General features: G+C 41.5%; 1 protein-coding gene across 6 annotated transcripts; it reads right to left on the bottom strand.

Moving 5' to 3' along the window:
* Nucleotides 1-4,798: 4,798 nt before the first annotated feature.
* On the bottom strand, nt 4,799-27,019 carry FKTN (fukutin). 6 transcript variants are annotated; one of them, XM_075137661.1, is made up of 10 exons: nt 26,589-27,019; nt 25,208-25,267; nt 22,228-22,431; nt 20,506-20,783; nt 18,303-18,435; nt 16,669-16,798; nt 15,401-15,534; nt 14,360-14,487; nt 13,083-13,210; nt 10,245-10,318 (listed from the first exon to the last, which is right to left on the bottom strand). In XM_075137661.1, exons 1-9 carry the CDS (start codon nt 26,691-26,693, stop codon nt 13,108-13,110), a joined length of 1,275 nt encoding a protein of 424 aa, XP_074993762.1. In that variant the 5' UTR covers nt 26,694-27,019; the 3' UTR covers nt 10,245-10,318; nt 13,083-13,107. The 6 variants fall into 6 exon arrangements, with proteins under 6 accessions (XP_074993764.1, XP_074993759.1, XP_074993760.1 ...); XM_075137663.1 differs by lacking the exon at nt 13,083-13,210 and having other exon boundaries at nt 4,799-10,318; nt 14,316-14,487; nt 26,589-27,017; XM_075137658.1 differs by lacking the exon at nt 13,083-13,210 and having other exon boundaries at nt 4,799-10,318; nt 26,589-27,017.
* Between the last annotated feature and the right edge of the window lie 76 nt (nt 27,020-27,095).

Raw genomic sequence — 27,095 nt, 5'->3', positions numbered from 1 at the left:
TGGACATCTTTGTGAAGAGGATAGAAGAAAAAGGAGTTTCTGACGATATGGAAGGGAAGATGAACAAGTGGGAGAGAGTGTCCCATCCCGTCTCCCCCTTAAATTCATTCTCCGAGGAGGAACAAGTGCAATTACTAATAATTTCTAAGAGGTGGTTCCCGAGGTACAGAAATGACGGCAGTGCCGAGTACAGATACCAGATTAGACTTACGACCAATGATTTTATCACCTCATAAAACAGCAACAAAATGATAATCTTGGCCCAGTTCCGACTGATGATAAACAGCACAAAAGGGAACACATACTGCAAGCAAGGTATTACATGACCCAACATTGAGAGCCAGCCCCACAACTTTGACAGCCAATACATCAACATTGTGACCAATCAATATAATGGATGCTTATAACAATTTTGCCTTAACACACTTTGGTCAGATCTATCGTTATCTCAACCCTTCTTGCCCCACGTTGGGCGCCAAAAAGGACTGTCGTGGTTTAACCTGGCAGGCAGCCAAATACCACGCAGCCGCTCACTCACTCCCCCCGCCCCCCCAGTGGGACGGGGAGAGAATCGGAAGGGTAAGAGTGAGAAAAACTCGTGGGTTGAGATAAAGACAGTTTAATAGAACAGAAAAGGGAGAATAATGATAATAAATAATGATAGAATATACAAAATGAGTGATGCACAATGCAATTGCTCACCACCCGCGCTGACCAATAACCAAGTAGCGATCGGTACTTCCTGGATCACGCCTACCCTTCATATACTGAGCATGACGTCACATGGTATGGAATACCCCATTGGCCAGCTGGGCTGGCTGTCCTGATTATGTTCCCTCCCATCTTGTGTACCTAGCTCAGTCAGTAGGCACGGGAGCTGTCCTTGGACTAGGAGGGCACTTAGCAACAACTGAAAACATCAGTGTGTTATCAACATTCTCCTCATACTAAATCCAAAACACAGCACTAGGAAGAAATTTAACCCTATCCCTGCCGAAACTAGGACACAATGCCTCTAGAGAAGTTTGCCGCCTGCCAGGAGCTCACATCCATGGTGTCATGGAGAGGCTGCCAAGCCTGGCAAAACCTGTAGATTATCACCCGTTCCTACTATTCCAAGTAGGGTTGAATGATGCTGCAACGAGGCGACTCAGAAATATCAAGAGACCTTACATTCCTTGGAACAATGTTAAAGGAAAGGGGAGCACAGGTGGTGTTCTTCTCTATGCACTCTGTCCGAGAACGAGGTTCAAGAAAAGAGAGACGAATTGAACAGATGAATGACTGGCTGCATAGCTTGTACCATGCTCAAGGTCTTGGCTTCTACAGTCTTGGGCATACCTTTGAGAAACTGGGCCTGTTGATAGCTGACAGGGTTCAACTGACCAAGTGGGGCAAGAGTGTCCTGGGCAACAAGTTGGCTGGACTTATAAACAGAGCTTTAAACTAGATTTAGCCGGGGAAGGGGATGGAGTTCTAAGCACTGGAGAAGAGCCAGGGGCTACAGAGGCATTAGGAGGCCCTCTATGCCCAAATCAGGATTGATTGCACACAGCTCTCTTTGAAGAACAGTAATGCCCAGATCAAGAGCTTATGGGTGAAAATTTGAGACGAAGCCAACAAAGGAAACTTTGTGGTTGCTGTCTACTACAGGCCACCCAATTAAGGAGAGGAGGTCAATGAAGAGTTTTTTGTACAACTCCAGGAAGCATCATTCTTGCAGGCCCTGATCCTGATAGGGGTTTTCACCACCCAGACATCTGCTGGAGAAGTGGCACAGTGAACTGCAAGCAGTCCAGGAAACTACTGGAGTGTGCTGAGGACAACTTCCTAGTACAGGTGATGGAGAGCCCGACCAGAGGAGAGGCACTGCTGGACCTGTTGCTCACTAACGTGGAAGAACTTGTTGGAGAGGTGAAGATTGGAGGTAGCCTGGGCTGCAGCAATCATGCCCTGCTAGAATTCTCAATCTTGAGGGGTACAGAGTAAAAAATAGAGTCAGGACCCTAAACTTCAGAAGAGCAAACTTTCAGCTGTTTACGGCGCTACTGCATGGGATCCCTTGGGAAACTGCCCTCAGAGATAAAGGAGCGAACGAGAGCTGGGAGATATTTAAAGATATTTGTCTTAGGGTGAAAGAGCTCTCAATCCCAACATGCAAGAAGTCGGGCAGGGGAGACAGGAGGCCAGCTTGGCTAAGTCAAGACCTCCTACCTAAACTAAAACAAAACCAAAATGCATAGGTAGTGGAGGCAGGGATACACATTCTGGGGAGATTATAGGCATATGGCCTGTGAGTGCAGGGAGGGGTTCAGGAAAGCCAAGGCACAGCTGGAGCTGAACTTGTCTAGGGATGTAAAAAATAAAAGGGCTTCCTCAGTACGCAGGACAATAAAGGAAGATGAAAGAAACTATACCCCCTGTGATGAGTGAAACGGGAAACCTGGCTACAACCGACAAGGAGAAGGCTGAGGTACTCAACCACTTTTTTGCCTCAGTCTTCACCGGCAAGTGCTTTAGCCACACCGCTCATGCCGCAGAAGGCAAAGGCGGGGACTGGGAGAATGAAGAACCGCCCACTGTAGGAGAAGATCAGGTCTGAGACCATCTAAGGAACCTAAAAGTGCACAAGTCCATGGGACCTGATGAGATGCACCTGAGGGTCCTGAGGGAACGGGCAGATGAAGTTGCTAAGTCACTATCCGTCATATTTGAGAAGTCGTGGCAGTCCCGTGAAGTTCCCACTGACTGGAAAAGGGGAAACATAACCCCACTTTTTAAAAAGGGAAAAAAGGAAGACCTGGGGAACTACAGGCCAGTCTCACCTCTGTGCCTGGCAAGATCATGGAGCAGATCCTCCAGGAAACTATGCCAAGGCACATGGCAAATAAGGAGGTGATTGGTGACAGCCAACATGGCTTCACTAAGGGCAAATCATGCCTGACAAATTTGGTGGCCTTCTATGATGGGGTTACAGTGTTGGTGGATAAGGGAAGAGCGACCGACATCATCTACCTGGACTTGTGGAAAGCATTTGACACTGTCCCGCACATCATCTTTGTCTCTAAAATAGAGAGACGTGGATTTGACAGATGGACCACTTGGTGCATAAGGAATTGGCTGGATGGTCGCACGCAAAGAGTTGCGGTCAAGGGCTCGATGTCCAAATGGAGACCAGTGACAAGTGGTGTTCCTCAGAGGTCGGTATTGGGACCAGTGCTGTTTAACATCTTTGTCGGTGACATGGACAGTGGTATTGAGTGCACCCTCAGCAGGTTTGCTGATGACACCAAGCTGTGTGGTGCGGGCGACACGCTGCAGGGAGGGGATGCCATCTACAGGGACCTTGACTGGCTTGGGCCCATGCAAACCTCATGAAGTTCAACAAGGCCAAGTGCAAGGTCCTGCACATGGGTCAGGGCAATCCCAAACATGGATACAGGCTGGGCAACGAGTGGATTGAGAGCGGCCCTGCCGAGAATGACTTGGGGATACTGCTGGATGAGAAGCTGGACATGAGTCAGCAATGTGCGCTCGCAGCTCAGAAAGCCAACCTTAACCTGGGCTGCATCAAAAGAAGCGTGGCCAGCAGGTCGAGGGAGGCAATTCTCCCTCTCTACTCCTCTCTTGTGAGACCCCACCTGGAGTACTGTGTTCAGCTCTGGGGCCCCCAGCATAAGAAGGACATGGACCTGTTGGAGCAGGTCCAGAGGAGGGCTATGAAGATGATCAGGGGGCTGAAGCACCTTCCCTGTGAGGACAGGCTGAGAGAGTTGGGGTTGTTCGGCCTCTAGAAGAGAAGACTCCGGCGAGACCTTATAGCAGCCTTGCAGTACTTAAAGGAAAGATGAGGAGGGACGCTTTATCGGGGAAGGTAGTGATAGAATGAGAGGTAACAGTTTTAAGCTGAAAGAGGGTAGATTAGATATTTGGAAGAAATTCTTGATCGTGAGGGTGGTGAGACATTGGAACAGGTTGCCCAGAGAAGTTGTGGATGCCCCATCCCTGGAAGTGTTCAAGGCCAAGCTGGACAGGACTTTGAGCATCTTAATCTAGTGGAAGGTGTGCATGCTGATGGCAAGGGGGTTGGAACTAAATGATCTTTAAGGTCCCTTCAAACCCAAACCATTCTATGGTTCTATGATTCTATGACTTGTCGGGGGGGGTATATTTTCTTTAACCTTCCTCTTCTGACCAAAGGCTCGGGGGGCATCTTGTCAATGTATATAAAAACTTGAAGAGAGGGTGCAAGCAATGGGCAAAAACTGAAACACAGGACGTTCCTCCTGAACATCAGGCAACACTTTGTGCGTTGTGAAGGTGACGGAGCACTGGCACAGGTTGCCCAGAGAGGCTGTGGAGTCTCCATCCTTGGAAATATTCAAAAACCATCTGGACACAGTCCTGGGCAACCAGCTGTATGTGGCCCTGCTGAGGCAAGGGGGTTGGACCAGATGACCTCCAGAGGTCCCATCCAACCTACACCACTCTGTGATTCTGGGATTTTGTCTCAAGTTAAGGATCCATACCTACCTGTAACCTTTCACCCCCATGCTACCTGGCAAACTTGGACTTTCTGAAATAAGCACTATTAATCACTATTAGGACAGCAAACTAAACTTCTGAGAATAGCACCCCTAGCCTGCTAACACTATCCATATCTCATGAGATACAGATGTTCCACTGAGTCTCTCAGCAGGCTGAATTGTGCAGGTCAAATATTGTTTAGATGCCACAAAAAAAACCCAAAAGTAAGAAAATAAAGAAATTAAAAGAAAACAAAGAAATAAGAAAATAATTTCCTAAACTCAGTCAGGCCCTCTTCCAGGTAATGGCAAGAAGACAAGCAATCACATCGTTTATTCCAGACACAGACCAACCAACCACATTCTTGAAGGCCTCCAGGGGTAGAGATACTACACCCTTCCCCAAAACTATTACCCTCTCCTTAAAATTCCAGAAACTTTCCCTACAGTCCACCAATTTCCTTGGTGAAATTTAAGCTTCTTCATTCTTGCATTATCAACCAAGTGAACAGGATGGAGTACCTGCCACATCCTTCTCGGCCTAAACAACCCCAGCTCTTTCAAAATTTCCTTGTAGGTGGTTTTCTATAGCCTATTATTTTCCTCTCGACACTCCCCAGCTGGTCCACCTTAACAGGTGAGGGCCTGCACTCATCTCTATGCATCAGCTGAAATGCTGAACATAGTAACAAAAGTTTCATTTCACTCTTCCTGTAGATGCCAGCACTCTTTCTACATCCCACTTGATTTCCTTTGGTCACAACATCATCCTAAGTTACTACGTATTCAGCTTGTTCTCAGCCATAGCTCTAAATTGCTTTCTGTTTCAGAACTAACCTCAGTATCTTTGCACAGTATGGTGCTATGTCAGACATATTACTGCCCTGAGTGATACCAATGTCCTGCGCCTCTGCAGTCTGAAGTACAGGTACATTGTACCCACTAACATGCAAGCTAACTACTCTGATGATAAAAGAAGGTATTCAGAAGTTTTAGGACTGGAAGAGGAACATTATGAGCACGCAGCATGATCTGCAAAGCACCAGGCATGACATTTCACCTAGTAAATTCTGGATAAAATATGTGACTTCTCTTTTAAGTGTAAGAAAGATTTATTTCAGGAAAACAGGCACAACCACAACAGTGTTAGTTTCCTTCCTTCAAGAACAAAACTTTCATTGTCCCTTCCTTTTTTCAAGGGGAAAGCTCTCACCCACGCCCCTTAATTACAGCGGTAACTCGAATTTGATAAGACTCATTCAGCTCATAACTCACGTGCTCTGCTGCGGTATAAATCAATAGGACATTTATGTATAAAACTAGCCTCAGTAGAGAACTCGCCATTAGGCAATCTAATGCTATTAAGCAAGATTATCAGCTCATGTAAATCGGCTGCTGGTGCCTATTTATTAAAACAGAGAATGTAGATCATTAAATACAAGTGCTAGATAGTCTTCTATGTGCTTGCATGCCGTTTCCCAGGCTGCCGCATTTTGTTCTGAAATACATAGTGGGATAGAATTACATGAAGAGAAAGAAAACAAACCTAAGCAGTGAGGTAGCTGCCCCTGAATTTCTTGAACTGCTGCGTAAACTCAGAGAATTCTGCCAATGAGTAATAAAGGACAGAACTAAGTTCCTGAAAGTCATTGCACCGTGACAAGCCAGTCCTTGGAAGGAAAGTATCTGTATTATTACACAGATGTTACTCCTTTAACGTCTCATTCATCTGTGCAAAACAAACAATTCCAACGGACAGTGCAAAGCAGAGGCTGTTTTTCTCTTGAATTGACAGATTTTAAGACTTATGACGAGGGGAGAGAATTCTAAAGCAGCAAAGAATGCAAACTGTTTGTTTTTAACACTGGGAACCAGCATCTCCCAGACTCTGTTTCAAGGGAAAGCGGTTAACAAAATCAGCTAATTTTTCATTTGGACAGCAGAGAAAGACTCAATCATATTTGCAGGACTCTCTCCTATCTGTGTCATCAAATGTCTACCTTCCATATCTGACTTTAAAAGACGAGTGGGGTGGAACATAGAGAGGCCCTTCTTCTATCAGAAGATTCCTTCCGGACAGATCAAAAGCATCGGCATCTCCCTCAGACGCTCACTGCTCTGCGTGGCCAAGCATCGTCTGTTCTGTGCAGGAATTACAAGATTGTTCTACAGCCTCAGTTTGTCTCAGACATATCCTTTGGAAGAGCTGCATTGCACTCTTCTTGTAAACGATCACATTTTTCAAGTGTTCAAGATGCTGCAGTTTCCTATCATTTCCACAGCGGGTGGCAATTCGCCATCACTCCCACTGTGAGCTCTAGTATCTAATTCTAGAAATACCACCTTTCTTAAGCTCATATACAAATGATTATTCCAACTTCCATTTTGTAAAAGCATGAAGTTACTGAAAACTGCTACAGAATCATGGAAAATAGGAATTCCCTCCAGCTGGAAGATAGGATTAACTACAGTCAATCCTTAACTACAGTCAGTCTTGGCTGACATTTGTCTGATGTGTTCTCAGAGACCCCCCAAAGTCAAAGGCTTCACACATTTCCATATGTAAAATACTCCAGTATTCTACACAGGTGACCTCAATTTGCGTTCCCCCCATTTGCTTCTATTTCCAACCAATCACAGAAAGGGAGCACACACATCCCTTCCTTTCTGTCACCATCTTTTACATCATCTGAAAATGGCTCTTTATGGTGCCTTCTCTTCAGGTCAACCTATTTCTTCAATCTTTCTTTGTAGTTATTCCAGAGCTTTGAACATCTTGCTACTTCTTCTCGGCTCATGGGCATTCCTTGGACAGGCTCTACTGTCTTTAATAGTTGAACATATGTAATGTGCTTCATTTGCTACATGAAAGTCAAGGTACTTTGCATGTTGTTGCCTAAGACCTTAAATGCATGCGATTAAGAGAATTTAGAAATTGCCCTCCTCTCCAGAGCACTTTCAAAGTGAAGGTAGGTAGTGAGTTAGGAAAGTAACACAAAATTAAGAATCCATTAAAGATGAGGCAATTCAGGAGAACCTAACAGGAAACAAATGCCAAAACTGGGTGTTTCCATGGGGAATGGTAAGGCTTCAGCCACACCGTGTGCTGTCGAAGAGCACCAGTTCTATGATGTTTACACTGCTCCTTGGGACACAATCCTACAAGTGGGAAATCTGCGGTCAGGGCACTGCACAAAGCATGACAGGAGACATGCAGAAGTGCAATTTGTTTGTGCAATTGCAGGATCCTTTCTTCTACATATGGGCACCTGCTTTATTCCAAATATCTTTGTTGTGTCCAAGTATCTTTATTAAAAAATAAAAGCTTAAGACAGACAGTCAATAAGCAGTGTAAGAAATAGTTCAAAATTTTTCTCTCTGCGTTATGTCACAGTAACTACAAGGTGACAAAACAAAGGATGAAACAACATCTTGAGTTGCAAATTAGACTCTCCTTGTTTTAATCAGTGTTAAATATACACATGTAACTTCTGAAGAGAAAATATTTTAACCTGAAGAATAACTTACAGGTATGATCAACTATTTAAGACATCCTCCCTTTCAGGGACATGCATTTTTTTCATTAGTCTTCCCATCTACAAATACAAAGTAAGAAATTTTCTGATAGTATTTCTTTCACTCTTAAACACCTATCACATTTGAAAAACTTAGAGGCTTATTGTACGTTATTAAACAAAGAAGTTCACGACAACAGAGTTCTGAACACGAAAATCATAAGGATATTGGCTTTTTCATTTTAAGGAAAAAATTAAAAAATTCTACCTGAGAAATTATCTCTTATGATGTAATGTGTATTTTACAGAGTAAATGGCATTAGCAGGATTTTACATCTCTCTCTTCTTAATTAGGCAAAGCTAACAAAGTTACCACACCAATTGAAGAGCCAGCATGACAAGTTGTTGCCAGAAGCAGAATAATTTACTCCAGTGCTTCGGTGGCAGGAGACTGCTGGAACTGAGAGGATTGGCAGGAAAAAGCATGCAGCACATTCCAGGATCAAAACAGCAGGGAAGCCCCAGAGTACACCTGGAATGATACAGTAGTAAAACCGCCACACGGCAGTAGCTACTTCATCTCTCCACAACTGTACACATTTGAATACGCAGCCAAAAACTGCAGATCAAGAGAACGCAAACCACAGACTCAACCTACCTCTACCCAGTGAAAGGTGGAAAAGCTGCGACCCATAGACAGCCTTTCTGCTTTAGCAAGGAAAGAATGGATACAGGTTTGTTGCAAGTAAACATGAGCTCCATTCAGTACCTTGACACTGGTTCACAAGTTCTCCTGGGTCTGTACCGTGTATTATAGTCGTAACTCACTAGCGGCTCTAGTGCCCTTGTCTTCCCTGCACAGGAGGACTGGAACAAACTTGGACACACACGCTCATATGAAAGCTATTACCCCTCTCCAAAATACTGAGGAAGAAAGCTTACTTCATTGACCAAAAGCACAGGCAGAAGCAGGAGGAGAGAGTTGTCAGGCTTCCACTTTCTTCCTATCCAAAGCCTAATGTGACACCAACACTTCACTTGCAATTATGCTACTGCAAATTTGATGGAACAGTTGGTATTTGTACACACTTCTGCTTACACTTAGAGCAAAGAGCTGTAATTCTCCAAGATCTCTGTTCTGTGAGCCCATGTTAAACAGGAAACTATGAATATCTCCATTTCTATCTACTTGTAAGAAAGGGATAGCTACAATTTTCTAAAATCTAGTCAAAACTTTTACATGGAGAACATGCTAATGGGGACATCAAAACCAGAACATTTTTTTTTCATGGGAAAGACATCCCTGTGTCATACACCTTCATGTCCTTAAAAAAGAAAAAAAAAAGAGGGGAAAAAAAAACTAGATAACATTCCTCGTCATACTTGCATGCAGTAGTTAGTTTACAAAAAACCCAACTGTTATTGGAAGATTTCCGATATGGGTAGTTTCTCCTTCCATTCATTTAGTATCACACTGTTACCCAATACCTCCTACATGTAAAGCAGGTGGGTCACACGGGTTCTGTGTAATAGAAAGATTCCACTCCAAGAGCAACCTGTTACATATCATAGGGATATATCAGCCTCAAATCAAGCACATTTGAGATACTCGTAACTCTGGTGTTTAAAAGTTGAATATTCACAGGATCTCCTCTGAAAAAAGAGGAACTTCTCTGGGACTTTTCCATCCTATCCCTCTTTTAAGCTTGAAAAGTGAACAGTCCCAAGGTTTTGATGATCCCAGGAAAGTCTAAGCCACCTGGCCACTGTTTACTGCCCATAAGTTTACTACAACGTTTCTTCTCTATTCCCTTTGTGCAGCTTTTCTTTCAGCTTCCCTTCTCTTCAGTTGCCATGTCCTGCCTTTAACCTTTTCCTTTAACTACCTGGAAAATGCATGATGAAGGTGAAAAAAATACCTGTTATGCAAAAAAAGGTAAATGTCTCCTTAGGAAACAGATGAGAAGTTACAAAAGGAACGGATCGTGATGCCTTAGGGAAACAGGAAATTACAGACTGACAGTTTCAAGGATAGCAGGCGTGCTCTATGAGCAGTCAGGTAGTCAGTAGATTTGAATGACATCGTCCCATTCATCGACAGGCCAGACACCATTGTACTGCACGTTGGATGGTGAGCTCTTCCAGTCCCACGTCTTCACAGGAACCTTCCAGTCTGGGCCATAGTTGGCTTCAACATACTGACGGGTTTCACAGGGCACGTGTACCTTGAGTTCTATAAATTCAGTCCAACAGAGAGTAAACTTTGGAAAGAGATACCTGTGTCATAACAAAAGAACATGGTCACTGGCGGAATACTGAAGTACACCTCTAAATAAGTTTATGGAGAAAGCAAGCAACTGCAGCAAGTGTGCGTGTTACATCTATAATATTTTTTTTCTTATTTCATAGCTTCCTATCTACAAAATATTACTTGCATCCTGGACAGAGGTGTTATTATCAATAGTAACTGGTTAAGATATGCCACATGTTCTTAGGAAGGAGCACTTCTAAGTCTTTTGCTGCTTATTCCCATATAATTCTGCTACCTCTAGGAAATCACTTAGTCCCTCTCTCTACTTTTCCATTTACAAACTGGATTTAACAGCTACCTCACTTAGAAGGGTGTCAAGAGGATGATACATGTTATTTGGTAGCGGAGATTTTGAGAAAAGCAGCATTAAATACTTTATTATGAGTCAGGCCTTTTTTAAAAACAAGTTTTTACTTTTCTTCAATCTTACCAAACAAAGTATGCAATTCCCCTTCAGTACCCATGTTCAAACATGGTGCCAGACTTGGAGCAGCTGCAAAGAATTAAGATATAGCTGTCACCCTGTACTGTCTGAAACCTTCTCAGCCCACTCAAATTTTAAAAAAAATTATTCTACCAAACTGACCTTGTTCTGTACCTGTCTTTTTTCCTGTAGAAGGACCAACATAAGCCCTACCTATAAGTATGCTTACACCAGTGGAAGTTCACAGGCAAATTTCAGTTTGATCAGAATGACATCCTATAGCAGCCCAGTGTCAGAGTCAATGCGTTAAACAAGTGAATACCAAAGACTATGTACTATTCCTGCAGAGGGCCACTCCCACTTCTAAAGCTGTGAATTCTTCCACAGAAAAAAAGTGATCTTAAAATTCCTTTTCGCAGGTTAAAATGAAACCATAAGCACTTAGACCTTTTGAAAAAGAAGGTTAAAAGATTTGTGCGTTTGCATGAATTAGAAACCCCACGTGTTCCTCTAAGCATAAAGTTAATTTTATTTCTAAGCGCTGAGCAAACAGTTTCAGAAAATGAAACAACCTTGCTTTTATGCCTTAAATGGAGGAAGAGAAAAAAGTGATCAAGCACTTTCGGATATATATCCAGAGACTACTGATTAGCTCTAAACTAAACCAAAAAGCAAAAAAATGCCAGCTACCAAGGGGAAAACAAGGTAAACAAACTTTATTAGTAATAAAGTCTGTATAATCATCAAATAGCTATTTGGCTGTTATTAACCCAGGAAATCATTCATCTATCAGAATTTGCAGTGGGCGTGCGTATGCAAAAGCTATCAGCAAACCACTGAAATAATACATCCTCCAGAGACTGAACTCTGAATAACAATTCTAAGGAGACCCAACAGATAATTTAAATAAACTAATCTGCAAATTAAAAAGTCAGTTGGAAATTTCACCAAAATAATTATTTAACTATTATTAAAATCAAATGTTTACATTCACTGACAAAAAATGTAGCTTTCAGTGATGCTTCACACTAGTGGAATCCTTGCACATCATTTGCTCACTCCAAGTGGCCCGGATAAGGCTACGTACTCTTGTACATATACACTCTCACTACTTTTTCTTCCAATTTCAGTCTCATCAATCTTTGGACATAAAAGTACTGAAAAGATTTTATGCTTACACAATGTTCTCTACATTAGGAACCTACAGAATTAACTCATTCTAAGGATTAAAGCATACAGTATAGATTTGATTCCCAGATTCGGTTTTTGTAAATACTACTACTCTGCTGAAGAATGCAATTGTCCGGCATTAATTGTGTAAACAAACAGAAGGTCCCGATTGCTGTAACTCCAAGACAAGATAAGGAGGATGTAGGTGCTTGCTTGTGTCTGCAATGTTGAGGAACTATTTGCGTACATGAAAATGCAAACCATGCAGCTGGACTGGTAAGGTTTAGAAACTAGCTCTCCAAGGAAAGAGACTAAAAATGACTATTGAAAAATATTTTAGAGACTAAATGAGAAACACTTTCATTCTTCATACTTTTATTTAGCAAGATATATAGAAAGTATGCCTGTGCAAATATTTAGCTTTCTGAAGAAAATGTCTTTTACCCTTCATTTTTAAAAACATAAATATCTTGGAATAGAACTCCCATCCTTATCTGGGACAATCTAGTAGCAACCAATATCTCTTCTGATACCACATAAACAGCTGGTGAAATTCCTTTAAAATGGTTAAAGTGGATTTAGGATTCAGCATGATCAAACAATCACTTCTCTTTTGACTGACCACCTCATTTTACCTTCCCCCAAAATTTCTAAAGGGCTGAAGACTAAGCAAAGTTGAAGGTCATTCTGGTGTTGCAGGCACTCAGATCAAGCATGTTAAATCACCACATCTCACAGCTAAAAAGCTGTGATCTTTTTTCTCCTTCTGAGAATGTATTTGGAATAATACATATCTGGAATTATTTGGCTAAGCATTCTGAACAGCCATGTTCTGCCAGAACTTGGGGCCTTTATAATGGTAAACAAGCAGTTTTCTTGCTCCTTTTCTGTATGGATTAAGTACAGTAAAATATGCCTAAGAAACATCAGTTCAGAATTAGAGGCTTCCTTATGCTATTAAGTCTAAGCAAAGTAGTTCTTATTGAACTAGAAAGCCATGTTTGTAAACTGAAAAAAATTACCACCAAAAATAAGTACTAGGCTACAAGAAAAGTGTTTTATGAAAGCTGGAGCTCCAAAAGAGCTGTAATATTCTAGGATACAGGAGCTGGAGCATAGCACAGGTTCACATCTACCTTCCATTCTCATGCCTTGGATCAGTCATATCAAAGGGGGAAAAAAAGCAGCTCTCAAGTACCCAAGGTCTGATGCTACAGTGGAATTCTGAAAGAGCATGTCAACTCCACTGGCATGGAAACAGCTACTGCAATTTAGACACGACAGAAGCACAAAGAAAAGGAAAGGAATGTATTGGTCAGCTTCCTCCTCAGAATGCATCACAAAATCTTGTATGGAAAAACAGACATTAAGCCTATTTTGGAAAACTGTAAAATGGTTGCTGTATTCTAAGGAAAACACTCTGCAACACACTACATTTTCTGTGGGAACATTCCAACACTTCTTCCTTCAGTCTATTTGTAAGTGTGTTTTTTGACTCTGGTCACCAAAATATTTTCCCCAATCTTGGTTTATCATTTCAGAACAAAGATAACTAAGACAAGGACCCAGACATTACCACCATCTGGATGGCAGTGTTCACTAAGTTCCCATTAGCTAAACATAAGCAAATACAGTTCAGGCCAAACATGAAAGATAATGAAATCCTACAGAAGTCAACAAGGTTTTCAACTAGTCTGCAACTGTCTCTTTCTGACTTAAGGTGGGTGATGGAAAGAAACAAATCTAATTATCAAAACCTATATTCAGTTTGTTGAGTAGATTAGGAAGCTGTTGTACTTATTTGCTGATTTAATACTGAAAGGTATGAAGCAAGAAATGCGGGCTCCTATTTAAAATTCCATTTTCAGAACATGAACAACAACAAAGTCTGCAGTAGTCATCTGCATTGCTGTCACAACATTACAGTCAATAAAGTATTCGAAATCATTACCACAAAATCCAGAACTATGGGGTTTATTTTGCAAGGACAGTTGAGGCTTTCTGCCATCAGACATCAAGACGGATGCCTAAGGATTCATTTTTTACTGTGGAATTAGTTTGTGCAACAAACACAGCTTTAAAGACTTCTTTCTCATCTTAGCTGTTTAACTCAGAGCTTGTCACAGTCCAGATAAGATCTGCTTGATACGTGACACACCAGCACTGCTTTCGATTTCACAAGAGACTTGACATTTGACAAGCCCAGCACCTCTCTAGTAAGGCACAATACTATTTTCCCTCTACTTCTCTGGTCTCAAAGTGCAAAATCTCCACTGATTCTCCTCTGATAACTGCCTTTCCCACAAAGAGCACAAGACTTTGCCAGGCAACAACACACAACACACAAAATGCCAACACTAAACACTAACTTGTTTAATTTCTTTCCTATTAGAGGTACAAATCCAGCTCATACTTAAATTTCTTGCCCGATTTGGCCTGAGTTCCTCCATTCCATATGTAGTCATCCTCTTCATAGAAGAAAAAAATATCAAGTTTCACATCATCTTCTCCCTGGAAAGAGAGTTCCAAGCTGTCTTCTACCTGCAAGACAAAAATACACACTATATATACTCATAAAAATACATGGCTACTTATGTCAGCAGGTTTCTGAAAACAAATTTATTTTGGTCAGATATGCAGAGTGACTCCTATCCTAACTGAAGAAAATACACTAATTCTGCAATTTCTTTTTTTTTTTTTTGATGCCTTGAGAACATTGAAAATTTTCTGCCCCTCAGTGGGACCACCTTCTCTTTCCTACCTTTAGCCCCAAAGCTTCAGCACCATCTCCTTGTCCTCTGCCACAAGCAAAATAATGTCAGTGAATAAACACATGATTAGTAGCTGTCTTCATTCAACACACTTTCTCTGTGATAAAACACTCACTAGCACGAGTAATGATATATCACTTGAACTGTGGTTGAACCTTCATACTCCTGTGATTTTGTTTCTTCTCTCTACCCTTCTGCAGCCTACACTCTGAAAAAGCTAAATAAAGATCCACATAAGCTAATAGCAAACAAGCCCAGTGCCCACCTCAAGCCACCTTTCCCTTTCTGCTAGTTTTACATCCAGGGCTACAGATCATCTCAGCACTATCACCAATCCTCCCGTATGATAAGGCCCATCCAATCTCAAAGACTAAATCCTATCCTGATTCTTAAGTTTCCCTAGCACCACTGACACAGACCCCTTTAAAACTTAGTAAAAGCTTCTTCTGAGGTGGAATTCAGACTCCCCAAACAGGGCTGAAGCTATTAAGAAAGGTGTTTTCTCACACACTGTCCAAGAGAACACACAAAAATCAACAAGATTATAAGTTTAGTTATGAGTAATGAGTAAATTGCCGAGGAGACTTCAGATACCTACTTCTACATAAGTGATCTGCAGCTGTACTCAAACTTACGAACCTACAGAAAAGACACATGAAGCAAATCGTTCATTATCTATGTACCTTGCCAAATTTGTGCTTTAGTGGTAACCCTGCTTTCTGAAAGGCTGGAATGATATCTGCTTTGTAGTCCCTTATAAAGACTCCCAAATCCACATCTTTGCTATGAGGAATGACATTGCACTGTCTATACCAGCCTGAGAAAAGAAAAAAAAAAAAAAGGAAAAAACCAAACTAGTTAATTCAGGAACATAAGAAATATATCAATAGAACAAAAGTAACATAAAAATGATCTGCCATAAGGTCACCACCAGGCAGAGATCTTTGAATGAGGCCATAAACAAGACTTCTGCCTTTCTCTAGTATGAAATGAACCACATCGAAGAAAATAAATATTACTGCACTTATAGCCAGGTCTTTCCTCCAGAAAGCCAAGAATGAGAGAGAAAACACTAACTCTTTCAAAGATAAAATAGCTTCAGCTTTCTAATCTAAATGTCTTCAAAGAAAAAATATTCTTTATCTGGGCCCAAATCTAATCAGCAATGAAGAGTTACACGGCTACAGCTATGCTTTTAATTTGAAACTATTATTTTAAATAGTACCTGAGACATTAATCATCTTTCAAGCACCACTGCAAAACAGTAAGACAAGAAGGGGAACATCCTTTTGACTGTTTCATTAAAGCAGCTTCTAGAACTGTTCATTCCCTAGAACTAAACAAATACAAGTTGAATGTGCACACACATGAGTTTTCAAAACCTATTTCAATAATAAAAGAATCTTCACCACAGATAAGATACTACTTCCACCTTCAGCAGAATTGAAAACTTGCAGTACCTACTCTAATAGGCTGACATTTTATAAAAAGGATGTGTTTTAAAATAAATAAATAAATGTAAAGTATATTTTAAAACTCGGCAATAAGCACCAAATTGCATGGGAAGAAAAATCAGGTGAGGGTCTACATGGACAGCAGAAATACATGCCCATCACTGTGTTTTCCAACCAGCATTTCAGTAATTTCTAAGCCACACAATTTAGGGAACTGCTGATTACTTTCTAAGCAGTAATCAACACAACACAGATAATTGATAACAACATTAAATACTTCTCTGGAAATTTGCTCAGACTCTCCAAGGCTCAAATTTCTAAAGAAAAAGCATTTTGTCAGGAGCAAAAAGGCCTATTTCAAAACAGCTAATGCCACGTATTACCTTCCAACGCGGTACATTTAGCTGCTCACCTCACCTGACATCACAAGCAATAGAGAATGAAATGTTTAAAATTTCAGATGAGTTTAAAAATGCAACGTAACACAAATGTTTTACCAAGGCATGTTCCGCTGCTCAGCCAGAACTTTACTCCTAAGTTATTCAGTGTCAGGGCAGCCAGATGGAGCAAGGATTTTGCTTTTTTCCTGAACTCCACTGCATCAAGAGAGGCATCATCAGGATACAGCTGGAAGGCAAAGGAAGAATAAGCAAGCTATTGTCAGAGAGCAAACTTGTCCCTTCATTTTTCAGTGTCCTAAGGAAAAATGACCTTTAAAAATTTACCTAACTAATATCTGGGCAGTATGTGTTTTCACATATACAGCCCAGTTTGAGAACATGCACTAGAATGACAAGTTAAAATTTAAACTCTGAAACATCAATCTTCATTTTTCCAAACTAGCAGAATGTAAAGTCACAGTAAAATAGAATAAGAATATATGTATTAGACACTGATTCTCAGCACTTGGCAACAACACAGATGAACCCTAGTTCTGCACGCACTGAAGCCAATACCCGCAGTCCGGGGGGAAAACAGGGACAGAATCAGTTACTTCGAGCACATTGGTTTATTTGGCTCCACCAAGTGTTACAACTCGATGTTGACAACTTCTGCCATATAGTAGAAACAATGTGAACAGAAAATCATGCCCATCTTCCAGGTACAACTGTGGCAAGATCTTCTGTAATGCAAAGTCAAAAACAACACGGCAGCCTGGGCAAACATTACCAAATCAAACACAGGAACAACACACCACTCAGCTTCATGACTGGTTTCATTAAGAGCTCTTGGGCAACAAACAGTTTAAATGAATACTTCCTTTTCAAAACAGATGCCAGCTGCTTATTTCAATATTAAAGCTCCAGCAAAGTTCAATGTACCTTCTGAGGCACATTTTCTCTGCCTGTGGAGATTACTGCCTGGAGGTTTTAGAGCTGAAATGGAGCATGCTTACAATTTCTCTCCTTTACAGGTGAAGTGACAACACACAGGTACCCTTGGGTATAGTAATCGTCCTGCTACACTTAATTGTGGTAATTCTTGAACACTTTATATCTTGGCCCTTTTCAAGTTAGGACAAAATGCTCCCCATACTGCAGCAGAAAGTTTTCTACCATCTGCTAACTCGGGTAGCAATATTCTAAAAATAATGCTCTAAATAGTGGTGAAAACATTAGCTTACATGGTCAAAAAGCAAGGAAATAAGTAATTTCAGAATGAATATACCATTTCAAATAAACCGAACTAGGAACATGAAACTGCAGCACACGGTTCAAAAGAATATAAAATGAAATACTACTCAGAACTTTGAGAATTGCCATAAGGAAAATTTTCAACCACAAAGATACACAAGATCTTAGTCTTATTTACGTGAAATCTATTTAATAGTAACAATGTGTGAAACAAATGGACATGTTGGTTACCTCTTCTTTTCAGAGTTTTGGAAAATGGAAAAAAATGCACTCACAAGTAAATAAGACAGACCATGATTTTCAGCTAAAGTTTTAGTTTTATTACCACTTACTTTAGTGGTTACTTTACTCTGTGGATTGAGTCTCAGAAGCTGTATTTAGCTTTATGTATGCGAACAGTCCCATCTAGGTAAAAAACAATTAACTGTTTGTAGGTTTGGGGTCAATCAGTGAAAACGTACATTACATCTCACAGACACTACCTGATTACCACTAACCTGAAAGAAAGCCCGAGCTTCTCTGTACCTACATTCAAGAAATCTAGAGTGTGACATCTCCTCTAGAAAACTGGACGGATTTTTTGGAATTTGAACTTTTAAGTCATCAATGGAAACAAGCACAAGTTCTGGCCTGCAGGGAAAGAAAGATGATATGTTACCCCATTCAGTTCCTTTACAACCTACAAGCCACTTTTTCCTCTAGCTCAGGTTAAAATCTTAATGCATACTACTGGCAGCGATTCCTCTGTCCAAATACACCCAAAAACGGTTATAAAAGAAGAGCAACAAGAGCTTCCACAAATTCCAAACACACTTCCAAATTTTATTTACAAGAAATTTGATGCCCATTACCCCATAGCTAGTTTGTCAGATCGCCGATTCCTTTATTGACTTATGACTTGCACTGAATTTGTTCAGAGCTATTCAGTGCATATGAAAATTCAGGCTATTCATTTGGTTGTCTAAAGTATGGGACGCACTTAAGAACCAAATTTTACCCTGTACTTTGAGGCTATTTGCATTTAAAATTTAAAAACTGTTCAGCCTTCAAAATGAATGAAATAGGATATTTAACAGCTTACACAGTCGATTTCAAATGTTTAGCCATAACCAGTACAGCTTCCATGTTTTAAAAGGAGGAAAGAACAGTGTCAGTTTTAAGGAAAAAGTTAAACAGATTTATTTTGACCTGTGAAATGTTTGGCTGTTTTTCTCTGATTTATGACATATACACATACCTTACAGGAATGCTGTTCTCAAAGCCTAGTCGTATGTGCTTGGCTTTGAAAATAGTGACAAGATTTGCCATGATCTGTATTTCCTGAAATACTACTATTGAAAGCAAAGTAAGAAAAGGCAGACATTTACTGTAACTTTATCAATGTAATGCAGAGTTTAAGCATAAGACTGGCAAAATAACACCACCATTTCAAACATTTATGCAAGAAAGGAGTCCCCTAAGCATGTTAAGAGCACAGGTTAGATGCAATGGTTGGCATATGTCTTTGTGGTACAAACGTCACCTCTCTTTATTCGTATTCTTTAACACTGTGTGCTGGTTTTGGTTGGTATAGAGTTAATTTTCTTCATTATAGCTAGTATGGGGCTATGTTTTGGATTTGTGCTGAAACACACAGTGTTGATAACAGGGATGCTTTCGTTATTCCTCAGCAGTGCTTACATAGAGTCAAGGCCTTTTCTGCTTCTCACACCAGACCCCCAGCGAGTAGGCTGGGGGTCCACAAGAAGCTGGGCGGGAGCACAGCCAGGACAGCTGACCCCAACTGGCCAACGGGGTATTCCATACCATATGTCATCATGCTCAGCATATAAAGCTGGGGAAAGAAGAAGGAAGGGGAGACGTTCGAGTGATGGCGTTTGTCTTCCCAAGTAACCGTTACACATGATGGAGCCCTGCTTTCCTGGAGATGACTGAACACCTGCCTGCCGATGGGAAGTACAGAATGAACTCCTTGTTTTGCTTTGCTTGCGTGCGTGGCTTTTGCTTTACCTGTTAAATTGCCTTGGTCTCAACCCACGAGTTTTCTCACTTTTAGTCTTCCGATTCTCTCCCTCATCTCACTGCGGGGGACTGAGTGAGCGGCTACGTGGGGCTTAGTTGCCGGCTGGGGTTAAACCACGACACACTGATTATCTGACCTATTACTGAAGGGATTTCTGTTGCTTCCCCTTTTCATTTATTTCATTTAATGTTCCATATCTGTATTAAACTTTTGGATACATATCGTTATAGAAAGAACACCAAGTAAGCATCAGCTAGTCCTAAATCTTTTGCCATTTCTACTTTACCCCTGTGTTGATAGCACAGATGATTATCAACAGATTTCAAACTTTTAAATATATTAATGGTAAACCACTGACTCTAGCAGAAGATCCTTTGGTACATTCATCCTCAATCATGGCTTCCTCTCTCATCTTTCGGCCTGCTTCGACCTGGCTACACAGCAACTTCCTCTAAAATGTAGTTCTTAATTTACAAATGGTAGAAAGCTCTTGTTTTCAGGTAAACAGAATTGGATTTACTTTCATACCTTAATTTACCTGCACTTCGAAGGCTGAATTATACATAAGCTAAATTTTACAACCTGACTTTAGGAAAGAGAGTAATTTTGTATACAGGAGAAAGAAGTTATTATGGAAGCGCCATTATGGCTTTTTGCCTCCTCTGTTTTGAACTCACTTTTCATATGCTCCAGGGTAGCGACCGAAGTGGAGTTTCCGAAAAGGCACAAACTTTCTGTCCATATGTTGCTTGAGCCTCAGGGGGCCATGCCAGAGATAATTACCGCTCCTCTCATAGAAGACCACCAGGTGAATGGCATGAGATGCCAGTTTAAATATGTAGTGCAAGGGAATTTCAATCCCAGACAGGTCATCCATCCCGTCCAAGCGGGGGTCCTTGTTTATAATTTTTAGCCATTGGAACCCCATTTTCTCAGCAGTTCTAAAAAGGCCCACCTAAAAATGAGAGAGAGGGAGAGACAGAAGGAAAGAAAGAGAGAAGCTAAAGATTAGAGAAACCAAAATTGAATGCTAAATGCAACTGACTTCATTCCCAATTTTCATTTTCTAATCAGACTTAAGCACAAACTACTCAAAAATTTTTAAGACCTTAAAGATCAAGCAACCACAAGCAATTCCAACCACTGTATTTCCTTGTCTTAAATTTTGTCCCTTAAAATATTCAATAAAACAACAAATAAATCTTGTAAGCCATGCTTGGACTAGGTTTGCTCCTTGCCATAGCACCCTTCTCTGCACCCCCAAACTGTTCTCTAAAGTTATTCTTGTGCCGAACTTGCCGTTCGTAAGTTCTTGAATAATGATACCACTAATACAAAAGTGATACTGCAAAATCTTCTTTTATTATGTACATAAACATTTGTCTAAATCTCACCAAACACCGAATGTTGCACTAGGTAACAGGCTTTCATATTTCCACAGAAAAAGGGAATGAAATTCTGGCTGCTAAGAAAAGTACCACTCAGAATCTGAAGACCCTTTCAAACACACCGCTTCATACAGGCACATCAGCTTCTCCTCTGGATGCTACAGATATTATCAATGAGCCACAAAGGAATGGTGAGATGGATTTATATTAGTGTGCTGCCACACCACCTTATTCTCAGTTTCTTTAATTCCTTTATAGCTATGGGTAAAACAACTGCCTGATCAGATGCAGAGTGCCACCATTTTTCACTTGAGTGGGATTCCTTCAGTAAAATAGTCACAGACCATTTTAATGTCTCCTGTTTTTTCTTTAAAAAAAAAAAAGGCAGCTGTCACTGGTATCTTTAGTCTGTAAAAATTAATCTAATAAATATTTTCAGATGACACTTAATTCATGAAATAATCTTGGATTCTATTTTGTCCATCAGATGCTACCCCTGTATTTTTAACACATCCATTTAAAAATCTCAGAACACTGAAGAAAAGCAGAGATACCAATACACTAAGTGACAAAATAAAATGGTGTTAAGTACAAGGATGTACTAAAAGAAATGTAAACCAGCAGACTATGATAATCTTTCTAGCCTTGTCACATTTCCTCCTTGACAGATCCCCAAACTTGAGATTTATTACGGCTCTACCTACATTACAGGCTTAAAGTTTTCCTTCTTCCTCTCTAACAGACCACTTTGTTTTTTCTTTTTGGTGTGGCCTCTTACTACAAGCATTCATGAATATTGCAGACAGCTTCTAAAAACTTTTAGTTATCTGTACATAACTCTTAATGTCACTTTACTTTAAAAAAAATGTTTCTTCTACCAATACCTTTACGAGATTTCCACACAATGAATTCAGAGGCCTTAATACAAACATGAAAGCGTTATGTCACAAAATCATAGAACAGTTGAATGCATTACAATACACAAATGTGAACTGAAGAAAAGGCACTTACTTCATGTTTCCATGTTTTGTCCAGTAGTGCAAACGTAGTAAAGTCTCTTTGAGCACAAAAGTACTTGCATTCCGGACTAGGACCATCAGGAGAACTTCTGATCTGCTCAATGTCTTTATCAACCAGTCCCAGAATCAAAGGATCAATCAAATACACTGGTATATTGTGACTGGATATTAAGCCTAGGAACTTCCTAATCACGTGCTGTTTAACAGAGGATAAAACACCATCTTTAAGCGTACAAAGGTTAATACATTAAAACTCTTTGACAGAAGGAAAAAAAACACAACCCACTGACAGAAGGAAATCTTATCTCCCAATACATTTTCTGAGTGTGCACTTTACTTCCACGGACAACTGTGGAAATGGAAATTTTCTCTTTCAGAAGAACAGGCTGCTCTCAGGCTTTCCAGGTCTCTAAGACTAGAGGAAAAATCTTTCAGCTTCGATTAGAACTTTCTACAAGTTAAAGCACTCTAACTCGAGAGTGCTAGACTTGAGAATGGACTCTAGGCTAAACTCTGGATTCTTTCCAGCTCTAGACTGCGTCGGAAAGCACTTGAATAAACTAGAGATTACAGCATCAGATGCGATGCACGTATGGGTGCTGAGGGAGCTGGCTGATATCATTCCAAGGCTGCTCTGCAACATCTTGAAAGGTCGTGGTGGTCAGGAGCTGTTCCTCAAATCTGAGACAAAGCAAATCTCATGCCATCTTCAAAAAGGAGGATCTGGGGAACTCTAGTCGCCTTAATCTCAGCCCCCAGGAAGCTTCTGGAGCCAAAGCCCCTGGAAAGTCACATCCAAGCACATGAAGGACAAGGATGTGACTGGGAAAGCCACCCAAAGGCAAACTGCACCTAATCACGCCGACTGCCTTTGAAGACGCCTGTGGCCAAGGCGAGATCAACGGGCATTGTTCAATACCTTGACTTTAGCAAGGCTTTTGACCCATTCCCAAAGAGTATCCCCAGACCTCAGGCATGATGTCTGCTGTATATGAAGGGTGATTCAGTGAGAAGGTAGGAAGTGTTATCCAGTCTTTGGATACTAGTGTATCCATTGCAACACTGCATAAGGGGTTAAAAGCCGTAGCAAGAAGGTCCTGTGCCTGGTGAGAGGATTTATTAACGTGACTCAGAGGAGAATTTTAGTCAAGTACATCTAAATGTCCATGGCACACGGAAGATTTACAGCAATCATAGCCACCCTGCTATTAAAAATATAGCTGATGTATTTAACTGTAACAGCTAAATTCAATGGCTTAAAAGTACCATTCTACTCAGAGAAAGATATTTGCTTAGAACAGCACTGTCAGGCTTTATGTCTGTTACATCTCAAGGTTTCTAGAAAAGGTATAAGGGAAAACAATGATCTACTGCCCAAGCTACCTGCTCAGCAAGCTGACATTGGCTTTCTAACTGAAGCTCTAACCTTCCTCCTGTCCAGCTGCTGAGTCTATTCAACCAGAGTCCACAGGCCAACCTCCAATTCTGGCACAGGGCTTCAGCTTCAGAGAGGCGTAAAAACATGAATGAAGACAGAATGTGGATCAACAAACAGAATTTAGGCAGCACAGGCAGAGGCATGACCACCTTCTTAGTGACTTCAACTATATGGAGCTGCAAGGCAAATGATGTGCTAGCATTATTTCTGTAACTAAAACTAGCAGATCAGAATGATGAACAGGAAGCAAATCTGTGCAAAAATACCTACTTTCCCCCCACCGCCCCCGTCACTTCTCCAGGGAAACAGATGCTTTTAGTTGAAGCTTAAATAACTGGTAGAAAGGGATGGCAATGATACCAAGCAGCTAAGAGAAATTAATTCAAATAGAGTATTTTGGACTCATCACTCAGGGACTCTGAAGAAAGCTTGGAGTGCAACAGGTCCCTGGCAGCACCTTGGAGCATTCTGCTTTGCTACGAATGACCCCGTAAGCTAAAGCTTAATGAGAACTCTGTCCACAGACTGGCAGATTGGAAGCCCACTGTGACCATGTCACTTAACATCTAGTAGGTAGTTCCAAGGGGTGCCACCTCCAAGAATAGTGAGACATTCTTGGCTCAAGCAAGCAGTGCACAGAGCAATTGGTTTGGTTTGTTCCTAAGAACAGCTCCTAACCAGAGCACCTTTCGTCTTGCTCAGCAGAAACAAGGCATTTAAACGGCTATTTTGTTAACTAACAACATTATCATATTGCATCCAAAGCGAAAGGCAGCCAGCTCCCAGGGCATCGTTCTCTTTAACCATCTGTGCTGCTCTTCCACTGGGAGATCTGTTAACAAAAGACTTCCATAAAAGTGTTTCCAAACAAATGCTAACTACAAATATCATAACTGAGCTTCTGATTCCCTGAGGCCAACATGGTGTTTTGGTTGCACTCAATCCTGCAAATCTTAAGTAAGACACAACAAAAAATACCCCAATTCAAATGGCACTAACACTGCTCCTAAACACTGGAATACAGCAACTGGTGAATGCTGAAATGTAACATCTTCCTGCTTGTGAAGAGCTTTATGACCCAGCATAAGCAAGTAACACGAAACATTGAGCAGCAGGTTAAACAACTGGAGCGAGCAAAGAGGTATTCTGTCACCTGAGACCTGCAACCGATTCTTTCACCATGCTACTAACTACCAAACAAGCTGCACGTCAAATAAGCCAATCTTTTCAATATTCAGTCTGACAGAACACAAAAGCCTGGGTCAAAACCTCAAAACCAGAAAGAACAAGTTTTGCTTCTTAAAATATTAACAACACTACTAAGGACTGCACAGGCAAAGGCTGCTAAGCTGTAACCATTTCTCAACTCCACTTTAAACTGATGTTTTGAAACACTTCATAACTTTAATCTTAGTCCTTAATACTAGAAAATCCCCAGTGAAGAGGAAAGAGAACTGGACCCTGAGTTTGCAATTCCGTGTGAGTTCTCTGAGACTTGCAGAAGAACGGTATGAACCAATAATGTTGTACATACCCATCTAGTGCTGTCTTGGCCTGACTGGCTTCCTCTGACGTTTGAAAAAACTGCTCCATTCTTTCAAAACCAAAGAAGGGGAGGGGAAGGGAGAAAGAAAAGAAAAAAAAAGTAAGTTTCAGTTGAATCCCTACTTAGGATTTCTTAACAGGACATTCAGGGGCATTTATCCAGTTAGCACTTTATAATTATGGCTGTGGTTACGCCTCTGATCACTAAACTACAGTACTGAATGGGAAGTCATGAACAACTGTTCTGGCTCAGTGTATTTAGAAGGACAACGCCACCCTGGGGGACTTAGAGACATGCAAGGATTGCATGACCAGGCCTCAGGTTTCTATGTCAATGTGCCAGTAAATGTAAAATAGGAAGAGAACACGATTAGGCAAATACCACTGGGGGAAAGACAGCAGGACTGTGCCTCAGTCTTTCCAGACGTATCCTAGAGAATTAAATTTGAAAGAGAGCATATTCGTATCACAGAGCCAAGGTGGTCAGTGGCTCAGCTTTTAGATTTTCAAAAGTATGAAGAATTTCTCATTCACAGCCTTGTTGTTTACAATCAGAAACTATAAGAAAGAAGTAAAAGGCTGTGGTATCAGATAGCACTAAGACTGCCTGCATTTATTGAGAATGTCCTCACCAAAAGAAAAGAAACTTAGGAAACGTGGTACCTACACGGTTCTTCTGTAAAAATAAAATGAAGGCATACAGTTGCAAGGAGTTTCTTTGTTGGATCTGCATTGCAACTGTAAACTACAAAAAACAGAGTATTTCATTTATAGTAACACTTACCTCTTTTTCCGTTACAGAAAATCACACTCAGCTAAACATTCCACGAGTGGTAAAGAAGCAGGATTTAATCTATAACATCTAGAAAACTATGAACACTGAATCACAAAGCACTAAGAAAACTGCAGAAAAAGCTGGGTTTTCTTTTAAAAACACCACCGTTGAAAAACCTGTAAGCAATAAATGTTTGTTTCTTCAGAAAAGCCCTAAGATAGCACTTGGTTTGACTTCGCTATCAGTAAAAGTCACTTAACAACAAAAGTAGGAAGGCTTCCGAAGATTGAAAGTCTTGGTGGCTCAAACCCACAGCTGAGAACACTGGAGGGCATCCCGTTTTAGAATTAATGGGATGCCTCTGGCTGACATAAAGACTTGAATATCAGGCTGACAACTGAAATCTGATTGTACCCCTGCTACCAGAAACTTGCTCGGGCTACCTAGCCCGCTTCACATCAATACTACAGGGACTGCTAGCTGTATGAGGGAAGTGTGGGGGTGGCGTTAATGCTGCTAAAGGGCTCTGAAGAGAGCAGGCATTACACTAGGTTATTCCACAACAGCGAGCCTGTGCAGGACAGCTCTCTCTTACCTTCTGCGATAGGTAGAACTTGTAATAGTACAACTGGAAGAGGAGGAAAACCAGGCTGGTCAGAGAGAGGAGCGCCAGGACCACGTTCTTATTGATTTTCTGCATTAGTCTTCGCGGCACTCTCGATCACCGCCTGGAAGCAGCGCGGCGTCGCTCATCTTCTCCGGTTTCCCAGCTCCTCTCTGCGCGCCGGCAGAGAAAACGGGGCGCTGAGCAGGCCGCGCCGCCAGCCCGAACCGGGCGTCGCGGCGGCCCAGGGCAGCCCTGCGGACCCGCGGCAGGGTCTCAGTTATGGCGCCCCCGGGTATCGCCACCCGCCCCGCCCGGCTTGGCTCTCCCCGCTCCCACCCACTGGCCACGGCGCCGGGGCACCGCAAGCTGCCGCCGCCCTCACCCGCGGTGCGGCTCCCTGCCAGCCGGCAGCCTTTCGCGGCGGCCGTAAAGCGCTCCCCGCCGCAGTGCGCGCATGCGCGACAGGGCCCGAGCTCGCCCCCGCAGCTGGGCTCT

Source organism: Calonectris borealis, chromosome Z, assembly GCF_964195595.1.
Source record: "Calonectris borealis chromosome Z, bCalBor7.hap1.2, whole genome shotgun sequence".
In the NCBI taxonomy this organism is placed as follows: Eukaryota; Metazoa; Chordata; class Aves; order Procellariiformes; family Procellariidae; genus Calonectris; species Calonectris borealis.
The sequence above is the reverse complement of the archived record's forward strand: the minus strand, read 5'-3'. Positions and strand labels throughout refer to the sequence as shown.

Bases quoted from the DNA above. Each gene is read 5' to 3' on its own strand.
- FKTN (XM_075137658.1), bottom strand. From the start codon at position 26,693: ATGCAGAAAATCAATAAGAACGTGGTCCTGGCGCTCCTCTCTCTGACC. The intron at 16,799-18,302 runs GTTAGTGGTAAT...TTTGCCTTCCAG, and splicing joins AAGCTCGGGCTTTCTTTCAG to CTGTATCCTGATGATGCCTC. The intron at 14,488-15,400 runs GTACATAGATAA...TTTGTCTTGCAG, and splicing joins TAAAGCACAAATTTGGCAAG to GTAGAAGACAGCTTGGAACT.